Genomic DNA, 12,390 nt, shown 5'->3' with positions numbered 1-12,390 from the left:
TTAGAAAGATTAATGGTTAGAGAACTTGTGCGCTAAGCTTAGTTCACCTGAAATGAAAAAAACAAAACACAAACAATAAAATAAAATATAATGCACATTAAGAGGTAAAACCATATGGAAAAAATGGTTCATAGAATTGTTTCTTTTCTCAGTCAAAATGTGTGTAGAAAAGTGTTGCCCATCTTAGTTCCCCTAAAATAAATGACATTTTCAAAAATGTTTATAGGTATAACAAAAAATTCCCAATTATTTACACACACCAAGAAAGATTAGAGACTCAACTGTTTTTTTTTGGTAATATTACTCGGGGGGAAAAAAATAGTTACAAGTCTTCTAATTGCATATTTACAAATAAAATATATTAATAGAATAACAATTACAACTTTATTCTCAAAGTACGTCATATATTTTGTGTGGTCAAATAGACACATCTATGTGAAACAGGTCAGTTAGTTGAAATAAATGAGTACGCACATATACACTTGACATTTCACTTGTTTTATTGGAAAATTTTCAAAATAAACAATAATGGCACAGCAGTATATAAATCTCAAAATGCGTACATAGCCAGTAGAAATACTGCAGTTCCCTCTGTGTAAATTTACTTTCTAGAAAAGCGATGTGATAACTTGGACAAGTGCTGGTTGACAGGACACACACATGCTTCCTTTTTTTTTTTTGGAGGGGTGGGGGGGATAAACAACATTAGTTTTCGAGGCCCACTCAGAATGCGACATGCCAATATTCACTATACAATCTGTGAGTCTTACGAGAGCTTTGAAGACATGAAAAGTTACCACATAAATGTTCAAGACACGGCTAATGATAAATACATTTATACACTCATATCAGTGGCTTTTTCCAGACATCAAGAGATATTACTTTGGACCATAGTGATGCTGTGAATACTCTCTGCTATTAAAAAAGGGTTGGGGGGGAACAAAACATAGGTGAGTGAGTGATATATATATATTTGGGGAAGGGGTTGGTGGTTATCTTTGAATTGTTTATTTGTCTGAGAGGAACAGTGAAAAGAGAGAGTGAGCTTTGGGTTTGGTGGGCTGGGACTCAGATTGGGCCGGGTGGGCTGCACCATCCTTTCAAGCTTGTCTGACTTTGGACGGGGTGTAGTTTTTGTCCAAGGACGTGTCCTGTAGAAACATGTGCAGGCAACGTTCATTCTGGGCCAGAGGGTGGCCGGCCACTCTGAAACACATGACCACAATAGTCAGGGTCAAAAGGTGGAGCAAAAAAAACCAAAAACTAAAGTGCAAGAGATCAATGTACAGTGCTTCTGGCACTTTATCCACATTTTGTTATGTGACAGTGTTATTCCAAAATGTAACAAATTCATTTTTGTCCTCAAAATTCTACACACAAGACCCTTAAAACTTTATTAAAAACAAAAAAACTAAGAAATCACATGTACAAAACCCAAAACCAGTGAAGCTGGCAGGTTGTGTAAATCATAAACAAAAACATAATACAATGATTTGCAAATCCTTTTTCACTTATATTCAATTGAATAGACTGCAAAGACAACATATTCAATGTTCGAACTGAGAAACTTAATTTTGCAAATAATCACTAACTTAGAATTTAATGGCAGCAGCACATTGCAAAAAAGTTGGCACAGGGGCATTTTTACCACTGTGTTACATGGCCTTTCCTTTTAACAACACTCAGTAAACGTTTGGGAACTGAGGAGACACATTTTTTAAGCTCCTCAGGTGGAATTATTTCCCATTCTTGCTTGATGTACAGCTTAAGTTGTTCAACAGTCCAGGGTCTCTGTTGTTGTAATTTAGGCTTCATAATGCGCCACACATTTTCAATGGTAGACAGGTCTGGACTACAGGCAGGCCAGTCTAGTACCCGCACTCTTTTACTATGAAGCCACACTGTTGTAACACGTGGCTTGGCATTGTCTCGCTGAAATAAGCAGGGGCGTCCATGATACCGTTGCTTGGATGGCAACATACTGTATGTTGCTCCAAAACCTGTATGTACCTTTCAGCATCAATGGTGCCTTCACAGATGTGTAAGTTACCCATGCCTTGGGTACTAATACACCCCCATACCATCACAGATGCTGGCTTTTCAACTTTGCACCTATAACAATCCGGATTGTTGATCTCATTTTTGTTCCAAAGGACACGACGTCCACAGTTTTCAAAAACAATTTGAAATGTGGACTCGTCAGACCACAGAACACTTTTCCACTTTGCATTAGTCCATTAAAGTTAAACTCAGTCCCAGCGAAGCCGGCGGCGTTTCTGGGTGTTGTTGATAAATGGCTTTCCCTTTGCATAGTAGAGTTTTAACTTGCACTTACAGATGTAGTGAAAAACTGTAGTTACTGCCAGTGGTTTTCTCAAGTGTTCCTGAGCCCATGTGGTAATATCCTTTACACACTGATGTCGCTTGTTGATGCAGTACCGCCTGTGGGATCGAAGGTCCGTAATATCATCGCTAACGTGCAGTGATTTCTCCAGATTCTCTGAACCTTTTGATGATATTACGGACCGTAGATGGTGAAATCCCTAAATTCCTTGCAATAGCTCGTTGAGAAATGTTCTTCTTAAACTGTTCGACAATATGCTCAGGCATTTGTTCACAAAATGGTGAGTCCTTGTTTGTGAATGACTGAGCATTTCATGGAAGCTGCTTGTATACCCAATCATGGCACCCACCTGTTCCCAATTAGCCTGTTCACCTGTGGGATGTTCCAAATAAGTGTTTGATGAGCATTCCTCAAGTTTCTCAGTCTTTTTTGCCACTTGTGCCAGCTTTTTTGAAACATGTTGCATGAATCAATTTCCAAATGAGCTGATATTTGCTAAAAAATAACAAAATGTCCCAGTTCGAACGTTAAGTATCTTGTCTTTGCAGTCTATTCAATTGAATATAAGTTGAAAAAGATTTGCAAATACTTGTATTGTTTTTATTTACCATTTACACAACATGCCAACTTCACTGGTTTTGAGTTTTGTACCCATGAAGCTCAAAAGTGAGCTCAGCTGCATCCTGTTTCAACTGATCATCTTTGAGATGTTCCTACAACTTCATTGGAGTCCACCTGTGGTAAATTCAGTTTGTCGGACATGATTTGGAAAGGCCCGCACCTGTCTATTTAAAAAAGGTCCCACATTTGACAGTGCATGGCAGAGCACAAACCAAGAAGGAAGTCGAAGAAATTGTCTCTAGACCTTAGAGCTGGCCGGCCATCTAAACTGAGCGATAAGGGAAGAAGGGCCCTCGTCAGGGAGGTGACCAAGAACCTGATGGCCATTCTGTCAGAGCTACAGCATTCCTCTGTGGAGAGAGGAGAACCTTCCAGAAGGACAACCATCTCTGATAGATTATTTTATTGGCCATTGATATGTTCTGAAAATAAAATGAATTAATCATTAATGAGGTATATTAGATATAACACTAACACATACCGTAATTTCCAGTCTTTTTCCTACGCTTTGAATTGTGCGCTTTACACAATGCTGCCACTAATAAATTCAGCCTCGTCACATAACACCAATGAAATTGTTCATATCGAGGCACACGCACTCATAAGATCTTTCAGTCAGCCATTTTGCACGTTACGGACTCACCCTCACGATGGAGAAAAGACGACCAAACGCACAAGACGCAACCCTAAAGCCAAAGACAATAGACCTGGACATTGAAAAAGGAAAAACCCGCTGCATGGAACGGAAATCCACCACTACTAACGGGCTTGGAGAGGCTGGGCCGTTACGTACTGACAAAAAAAACCCTAAAAAAAGTTTCAGCTCGCAGACAGCGCTCTCCATTAGGCTGTTGTATGCCGAGTTACAGGCACTGTGTTTTGTTATATTAATGAATGAACACAATATTCACAATATACAGTATGTATAAATGTTACCGGCTCATATTTGAATAGGCATCATTTTAGTACTACAGTATATTAGGGCTGCAACTAACGATTAATTTGATAATAGATTAATCTGTTGATTATTACTTCGATTAATCAATTAACCATCGGATAAAAGAGACAAACTACATTTCTATCCTATCCAGTATTTTATTGAAAAAAAACAGCATACTGGCACCATACTTATTTTGATTATTGTTTCTCAGCTGTTTGTAAATGTTGCAGTTTATAAATAAAGGTTTATTAAAAAAAAAAAATAAATAAATAAAAAAATAAAAAATTTAAAAAACAAACAAACAAACAAAACCTCTACGCATGCGCATAGCATAGATCCAACGAATCAATGACTAAATTAATCGGTAACTATTTTAATAATCGATTTTAATCGATTAGTTGTTGCAGCCCTACAGTATATTTACTTATACAACAACTAAAGAGATGGTCATTCAACTAAGATGCTACTTTTTAATATTTATTTATATATAGCGCTACCTCAACTTACAGGCAAATTGCGTTTCACGACTGGCTCATAGCTCAAAGCACTTATCACAAATTAGCACCGACCATTGAAAGGAATTGGAATCAATAAAGTCTTGTTTGGCTGTACTAAAACAACATTTTAACATGTCAATGCCTTTTAAAAAGAAAAATTAACTTTAGGACCAGATTTGAGGTGGTCTGTCATAACCTTTTTAGCATTCTATCAGACATTATTGGTAGTTTTTGTATTGGTGTTCTTACGGTCGATTTTCACTGCTTCACATAAATAAAATAATTGCTACGGTCTGTCTGCCTTGGAAAGTGGATTTTGTAGGTGTCTTTGGGCTGCTTTTCTGTTGTACAACAATAGGAACTAGCAAATTGCTGTCATTTTAAACACTGACGTATTTGAGTGACGGACCGGTGAGGATATGTACTGTATGTCTGTGTACAAAAGGAAAGGTCAGAACAAATTAAAACACGTCAATCACAACCTCTGCAGATTCTCAATACAGTACTTAAATGGATAAAAGTCTACATGCCGCGGAAGCTGGCGGAGGCTTGGTGATGCGCACTGACAATGCTGCGACGGGGATGACTCGCTGGGTCGGCTGCTTACACGTAAGACATGTTTTTTTTTCTCTGATTCGGTCATCTGCGTTTTTCTCCATCGCACTAACTTTCTTAGTTCTGACGTTGGAGGGCAGGATTGTGTTGATCTCTGAGCGTCGCTCAAATGTGCACAACAACTGTTTCCTGTGTAAAGAGAAAACGCCCTAACAGAAAGTTGTAAACATATAAACTCTTTATTGCTCAAACGGCACAACCCTGTGACAAATATCACTTCAACCGGCTGCTAAACGGGTTCAGAACTTAAATTATGCTTGCAACTTAAAGCAGAGACAGGTCGTATCTCAAATTGCGCTTATGGTGAGGTACGGTACCTGTATTTTACTAAATAATAGTAGTTATTTAGTTAGGGATATTTGGTTTTTGAGGGAAATTTTAGGATGAAGCTAAAACACGCATTTACAGGTGAACTTAGATTCCATTACATTGTACTTTAGAATTCATTTGTACAACTTGTTGCTCTAAAACATGGAAATTGTTAACAAAATTATTACATTTTATTGAAAATAGATACCAACTAAAACAAGAAGAGCAGGAAACGCCGTAAACCCTTTATCAGGGCACCCTCGTTGCAAAGTGATACCTAAAATATCCGGTAAACCCATTACGCTGACTTTAATATAATTTTAGGCACAAAATAATGGATGGGGAAAGGGGGGGAATCTCTCTGGACCCTTCTGGAAAGGGTTGAATTCACACACAGTCACTGAGGAAAGGCAATACAACTTTAAATATGACTTTCTAAAGGGAAATAAGTCATCATGTCACTTCCATTAAAATTTTTGGGAAATGTTTCATAAAAAAGCCACTCTGACATCAGGCCTGCCTAAGTGTTCCTTGGAACTGATGCACAAGACCCAGTGCACCTGAGACCCAGAGCAGACTCAATGTGATACATCTTAACCTTCAATTGGAAATATTTCAGACAAATTACACAGCTCAAAAATGGATTTCAGACCAAAAAAGATGAAGCAAGATTAGAGACCAAGGTGCCACATAAGTAAGATGTTGGAATAATATTTAAATAGTGTTTGTCTTCCTTCTCCTCCTCGTCACTTGTTTGGTGGTACAATCACCTCTCACAATGCTCTCAATCACATATTTCAGAATAATGCTATGATTAACAGCAGGGTTTTTTTTTCTTCCACAACTCAGGCACCAACATCTTAATTACCCACACATTGTCATCTTATAAAAAGAAAGTATGAATTTCAATTTGCTCCACTGTTTTTGCACACTTATTAATGTTCAAACCAGCTGTACTGAAACATTTGCACATGAAAGAAAGATAATGACCACGTCGCAATCAAAGCAAATAATTACAAGTGCACTGCAACTTTTATTGTTCAGCAGCTGGGAATAAAGAAGCTCTGAAACAAGAGGAGGGGGAAAAACAAACATGGCGTCACGCAGAACCCACATGCTGTAATTACAGATGCAATTATCCTGAATTAAACATCAGAAATAAAACAATTGTGGGAAAATTATGTTAAGTTTCTGTTGGTTGTTTTTTTGAGCTTTGTGAAGCAATTAGAAACAATTAAAAGGTGCAGTTAAGCAGGCTCCAAATTGAAAAAAAAATGTTACCAAAAAATTAAGAATCCCATCAACAGCTGGTGTATGTTACCAATAAATAAGTCGAATAGAACGAAAAAAATGGCCGGGGATCAGTGGTAAGTCTTTGACGTCTGTCAACTATCACAGTGAGAGAGTCAAAATTGAAATATACAAAATGACCATGCCTGAAGTTGTACAGTTTGAAAACATTTTTTTTTTGTCAGAAAAAATATGCCTTAAAAGTTGCATTAACAAATTGTGTGAAAACTTCATATTATGTCTTAGGGATTAACTCGAAAAGAGTGTGTTCCTTCTTCTTTGGCTTTTCTGGAGTAGTAGAGCGGTACCAGTAATGACAGAAGGGAAAACTCAGAACCTAAAATTTCACTTATGGCAATGCAACTTTTTTAGTTTAGTAAAAAATAGGCCCGTGCCAATAGTCAGTCAATGGAAATTAACTCGATAACTTTGCTTATTTTAGGCCTTAAGAAGGTAGTACTAAAACCGTTACAAGACTTACCAATTTCACAATTCAGTGATTGTGGTTTTAAGTACAATACTTGACACTCACTCCTCCAAACCTTTACTATGTGAGAGTAATTGTCACTGTATTGTAAGCGTTATACATTTGCAGTAAGTGGCTCATAGCGAGGATGCTGTCTGCAGTTACTAAAGTACAGTTGCTGCAATATCACATTTTTCTGTATTCTGTGCAAAAGGCACAGGTGAATCAACTGTTACAGCGCCAATGTGGTCATTTTGCAAGACCACAGTGGAAAACAGGCTCAAACTGGGTGTGGCTTACTTGTTGAGAAACTGCTCCAGACCGTGTCTCCTCTCCTCGATGAACGAATCATCAAATATCCCGTCGTCCCCTCGGAATGGCAGCTGTCGGATTAGAGCTTTACCGGGGAGAGGGGGCACAACAACCTGAGATAGAAAAATAGCCAGCTAAAATGAGTACCAGAACTTAACAAGCCACATAAACCCTACTACAAATACAGTAGCACCTCGACTTACAAGCTTATGTGGTTTTGTGACGGAGCTCTTAACTCAAAACACTTGTATCTCAAATCAACTTTTCCATTTAACTTCTTTTTTCCTTCCTATGGTTGAAAAACACAGTTATGTCTATCTCTAGCTATAAGCTAATGCTAGCAAGTAAGTCCGAGTGGATTTCACGGGGTTCACTGTTGAGGATTTCCCGTTAATGTATTTGACAGTGGCGGTGCACCATAGCAACATATTAGCCGCCACACTTTAAAAAACGAGAGTTTTTTTAACGTGAAAACAAAATTACGCACTAATGTAATAATGTATTGTAGCGTCCAGAAAAACATACACAAAGTCCTTTGCGTTTCATTCCCAGACACAGAACAACACTTCCTCATTCTCCGCCGACACGGTGTGTTTACAGACCATGGGAAAAATGAACATCATAACACACTAACATACACATTAACATCAACAGGTAGTTACAGTTTGAATGGATATAGATATAGTTTTTTCATTGCACGCTATTGACTTGTGACGCACCGAAAAAAGACGTACTTTGATCACCAGATCGGTGATGCCAAAACCAAATGTTGTAATGACAGAAGCAATACGCACGGGTCGTCTGGATCAGGGGCAGCATGTTTGCGCTGACTGTGGACGTACTTTAAGGTATCGGAGATAGAGGACAAAATTCACCACATCTAGTGTGTGTTTGACAATCATTGGTACTTTAATTAATTTAATTAATATACCCGCAAACGGAAATCTTCAAAAATGGTGGCTTTTAAGCAGAGAAAGGCTCCCAGCAGTGCGAAGTCTCTAAACAAGAGTACAGTGTACTTAATGATACACCAGAAATAGATGCCAGATTTGTTGCCAGTCGTTTTTATAATAAAGAAAGAGTGACAAAATTGCAGAAATCTCTACAAAAAAAAAAATCTACAAAGTACATTGTACAATAAGAAGGAACAATTAAACAAATCAAGCAAAATTATATTATGTAAAAAAAAATATATGTTAATCCTATAATAGGATACTTTTTTTGCCTTTTTACAGAAAATATATGCATCATAGCAAATAATGTGATGAGTCATATTGATCACGCCCCCAGCCACAGGTATTTTGGCAATCAAAGGGAAACCCTGCAATGGCATTTGCAACGCCATCTAATGGTGGGGATGTTTGTAACGCAACTCAGCTCTTCTCTCAAAAACACTCTTAAGTTGGGGAACTCTTAGGTCGAGGTACAATTGTAATAATAAGAATGATAAGATCATTCTCTATCTTCAGGAGTGTGTATAAACACACACAGATATGCATCAGAGAGTTCAATACAGGTGCACTAAACATTTTGATAGCGAGAAAATAGGGATGTTCCGATCAAGGTTTCATGCTGCCGATTCTGATCATCCAGGAGTGAGACTGGCCGATAACGATCACGTGTATTAACTGTACATTTTTCAACGTGCTATCGACAGTGTAACAATATCAACACAATATTTAAACTACTTCCTTATTCCCTTTTATTTTAATACAATTGTTTGAGCAAAACAAAGTCAATAGTACACAACAACTCAACTTATACTCAGAATCAACAAGAACGGAGGGGGAGTAGATGTGTACGTGACTTAAAGTTGGGATTATTTGCAGATGATACAACTGCATTCTGTTCAGGAGAGAACACACAAAAGCTAATAAAAATAATAACAGAAGAAATGAATTAATTAAAAAGATGGTTTGACTAAAACAGACTATACTTGAATCTCAGTAAGACTAATATAATGCTATTTGGTAACAGTAGAAGGGAAAGTCAAACACATACAAATACACGGAGTAAAAATTGAAAGGGTAAAAGAAAACACATTTTTGGGTGTAATAATAGATGATAAAATGAACTGGAATCCTCATGTGAAAAATATACAAGATAAACTCGCAAAAAACATGTCAATAATGAATAAAGCAAAACATGTTCTGGACCAAAAATCACTTAATATTTATTAGTGCTCGCTAGTGTTACCATATCGGAGTTATTATGTAGAAATATGGGGAAACAACTACAAACGACGTGCGCTTCATTCACTAACTGTGTTACAAAAAAGATCATAATAATACATAATGTTGGATATAGAGAACATACAAACCCTTTATTTATTGAATCACAAATATTGAAATTCAATGATTTGGTGCATTTGCAAACAGCTAAAATTATTTACAAAGCAAACTATAACCTGCTACCCAAGAATGTACAACAATTCTTATCAACAAAAGAGGAAAAATATAACCTTAGAGGAAAATCTAACATAAAACATTTGTATGCTTGTACAACACTTAAGACCTTTAGCGTATCCGTATGTGGAATTAAATTATGGAATGGATTAACCAAATAAATCAAACAAAGCACCAATATGATTCAGTTTAAGAGACTGTTCAAACTACAAGTGTTCACAAAGTACACAGAAAAGAATTATGATGAACATCATGAACCTTTTTTTTTTTTTTAGATAAAGATTTATGTATTTAATATTTGTTTACTTACAATGGTATATTATTTATTTATTATTTATTTATTCACTGTTCTGTTACAGAGAACAAGGAAATGTGACAAAATTGCTGTGGTATGGAAAGGGGTAGGATTAAATAAACTCAGGTTCTCGGACGTGCTGTAATGAAACAACTGGAAATATGTGATGCATTACATTGTATCCTATGCATGTTCGAATAAACTGAAACTAAACTGAAAATATGTAAAGCCTTTAGTTTTTGCCCTCAAAGTCCTCCTGTGTCTTAGGGAATTTTGCCCTGAATGTGTAAACAATAACAAAATCAACAAAAAATGTTTTTGAGAAAATAAAAACATCGACCTAATTACTCTAGCAAAGATCATAAACTGTTACCACATTTGGTATCGACACCACCAATTTATAGCTCCATTTGCCCTTCTCTTTCATGTCGTGTACTGACTGACACAACAGCAGCTGTTGTCATAGTATCCTCTCCCTAACTCTTATTAATTTATTGGTTAATTTCGCGTTAATCTCCACTTACTTTCTGCTGTAACGCGGTTCTATCTACAGTTCCTAAAAAATGTATTAAGTGCTTATTTCTTTGGTGTTGTTTAAAGTTAGCTTAGCGCTTCGCTTAGCTATTAGTGTAATATGTTAAGCCTCATCCTCCACTGATGATGCTTGATAAGGATACCGTATTTTTCGGACTATAAGTCGCAGTTTTTTTCATAGTTTGGCCGGGGGTGCGACTTATACTCAGGAGCGACTTATGTGTGAAAATATTAACACATTACCGTAAAATATCAAATAATATTATTTAGCTCATTCACGTAAGAGACTAGACAAGATTTCATGGGATGTAGCGATTAGGAGTGACAGATTGTTTGGTAAACGTATAGCATGTTCTATATGTTATAGTTATTTAAATGACTCTTACCATAATATGTTACGTTAACATACCAGGCACATTCTCAGTTGGTTATTTACGCGTCATATAACGTACACTTATTCAGCCTGTTGTTCACTATTCTTTAATTATTTTAAATTACCTTTCAAATATCTATTCTTGGTGTTGGGTTTTATCAAATACATTTCCCCAAAAATAAGACTTATACTCCAGTGCGACTTATATATGTTTTTTTCCTTCTTTATTATGCATTTTCGGCCGGTGCGATTTATACTGCGGAGCGATTTATACTCCGAAAAATACGGTACTTAAGATATTTAAAAAATGCAGTTTATTTGCCGTAGTGGAGGTGATTTTTACTAGCTTTGGTGAGCGGCTGCACACTGTGTGTGGAGTTACAATTTATAGCCGCTTGTCAGCCAGGGGATTGAAAATGAATACAGAATCAGAGGGGATTGGTGTTTGTGATCGGTATTAATCGGCAATTGGGATCACATACTTTTTCACGAAAATCGTCCGATACTTATTGTTGGCCGATGGATCGGCACATCCCTGCTAGAAAACACACAAATTGCAATATCTATTCACTGTCAGAGTTAAAAAACACAGCATATGCACTCGGTGTGTAAAAAGAACACTCATTGTTTTTCCCCACCTTGCTCTCCCTCTCTAGCTCTGCCCTGAGCCACTCGAAGTCACTGTAGCGCCTTTGCACAGTCGACTCCTTCAGCTTGAAGATGGGAAGGTTAGTCTGGGGATAGTGGGGAAAAAAATACAACATAAGAATGGGCTAAAATAAGCCAATACTTATTCTCAACAGCTGATCACAAGAACACAACAGTGGATTAAAGACAAACCTTTTAGTGGAAAAAAAGACCCTTTAATTATTGCATTTTCTACCTGCTCTAAGAATAACTCGAACCAAAAAACAGACAAATGTATACAATAGCAATGTAACGGTTTTGTAAACACCGCGGTATTATGATTTCAAAATCTTCTTAATAATGCCGTGACCCGCGACAGTATCAAACAAAAACTTGGTGTGTAGTTTTTTTGGGGGGCTCTTTTACTTTGGCGGTTCTGAAAATGAACTCAGTTTTTCCCACACATTCATTTATTTGTGGCGGCCCGCCACGAAAGAATTAATGCCGCCACAACATTTTTTAAATTTTTTTTCTGTCAAGCTTCTCAGGCAAATCATATATCGGCTGTTCAGATTTACTTAACAAAAGAGAAGTGTAGAATCAAGATTTTTGGAGCTCTTTGTTCAGTGGATCAGATGTTTGATGAAGCTTTGTGTCTATCTACCACCACTACTGTTTTCTGTTTATTTGTTACTGACTGTGGCAGGACACCTCTGCCTCTGTTTCACTTTATGTTGCTGGTAAATAATATGGTTGTAGTAG

General features: G+C 37.0%; 1 protein-coding gene across 1 annotated transcript in view; it reads right to left on the bottom strand.

Annotated features, from left to right (window-relative positions):
- Positions 1–483: 483 nt before the first annotated feature.
- snx3 (sorting nexin 3) overlaps positions 484–12,390 on the bottom strand; it is a 41,380-nt gene continuing 29,473 nt past the window's right edge. Inside the window, exons 2-4 of the mRNA XM_062033919.1 lie at positions 11,640–11,735; positions 7,383–7,507; positions 484–1,206 (exon numbers count right to left, since the gene is read on the bottom strand). Coding sequence (XP_061889903.1) covers positions 1,101–1,206; positions 7,383–7,507; positions 11,640–11,735 — 327 coding nt within the window. The 3' untranslated portion in view covers positions 484–1,100. The remainder of the gene's footprint in view (positions 1,207–7,382; positions 7,508–11,639; positions 11,736–12,390) is intronic.

Source organism: Entelurus aequoreus, linkage group LG23 (genome assembly GCF_033978785.1).
Source record: "Entelurus aequoreus isolate RoL-2023_Sb linkage group LG23, RoL_Eaeq_v1.1, whole genome shotgun sequence".
Lineage (NCBI taxonomy): Eukaryota > Metazoa > Chordata > Actinopteri > Syngnathiformes > Syngnathidae > Entelurus > Entelurus aequoreus.
The sequence above is the reverse complement of the archived record's forward strand: the minus strand, read 5'-3'. Positions and strand labels throughout refer to the sequence as shown.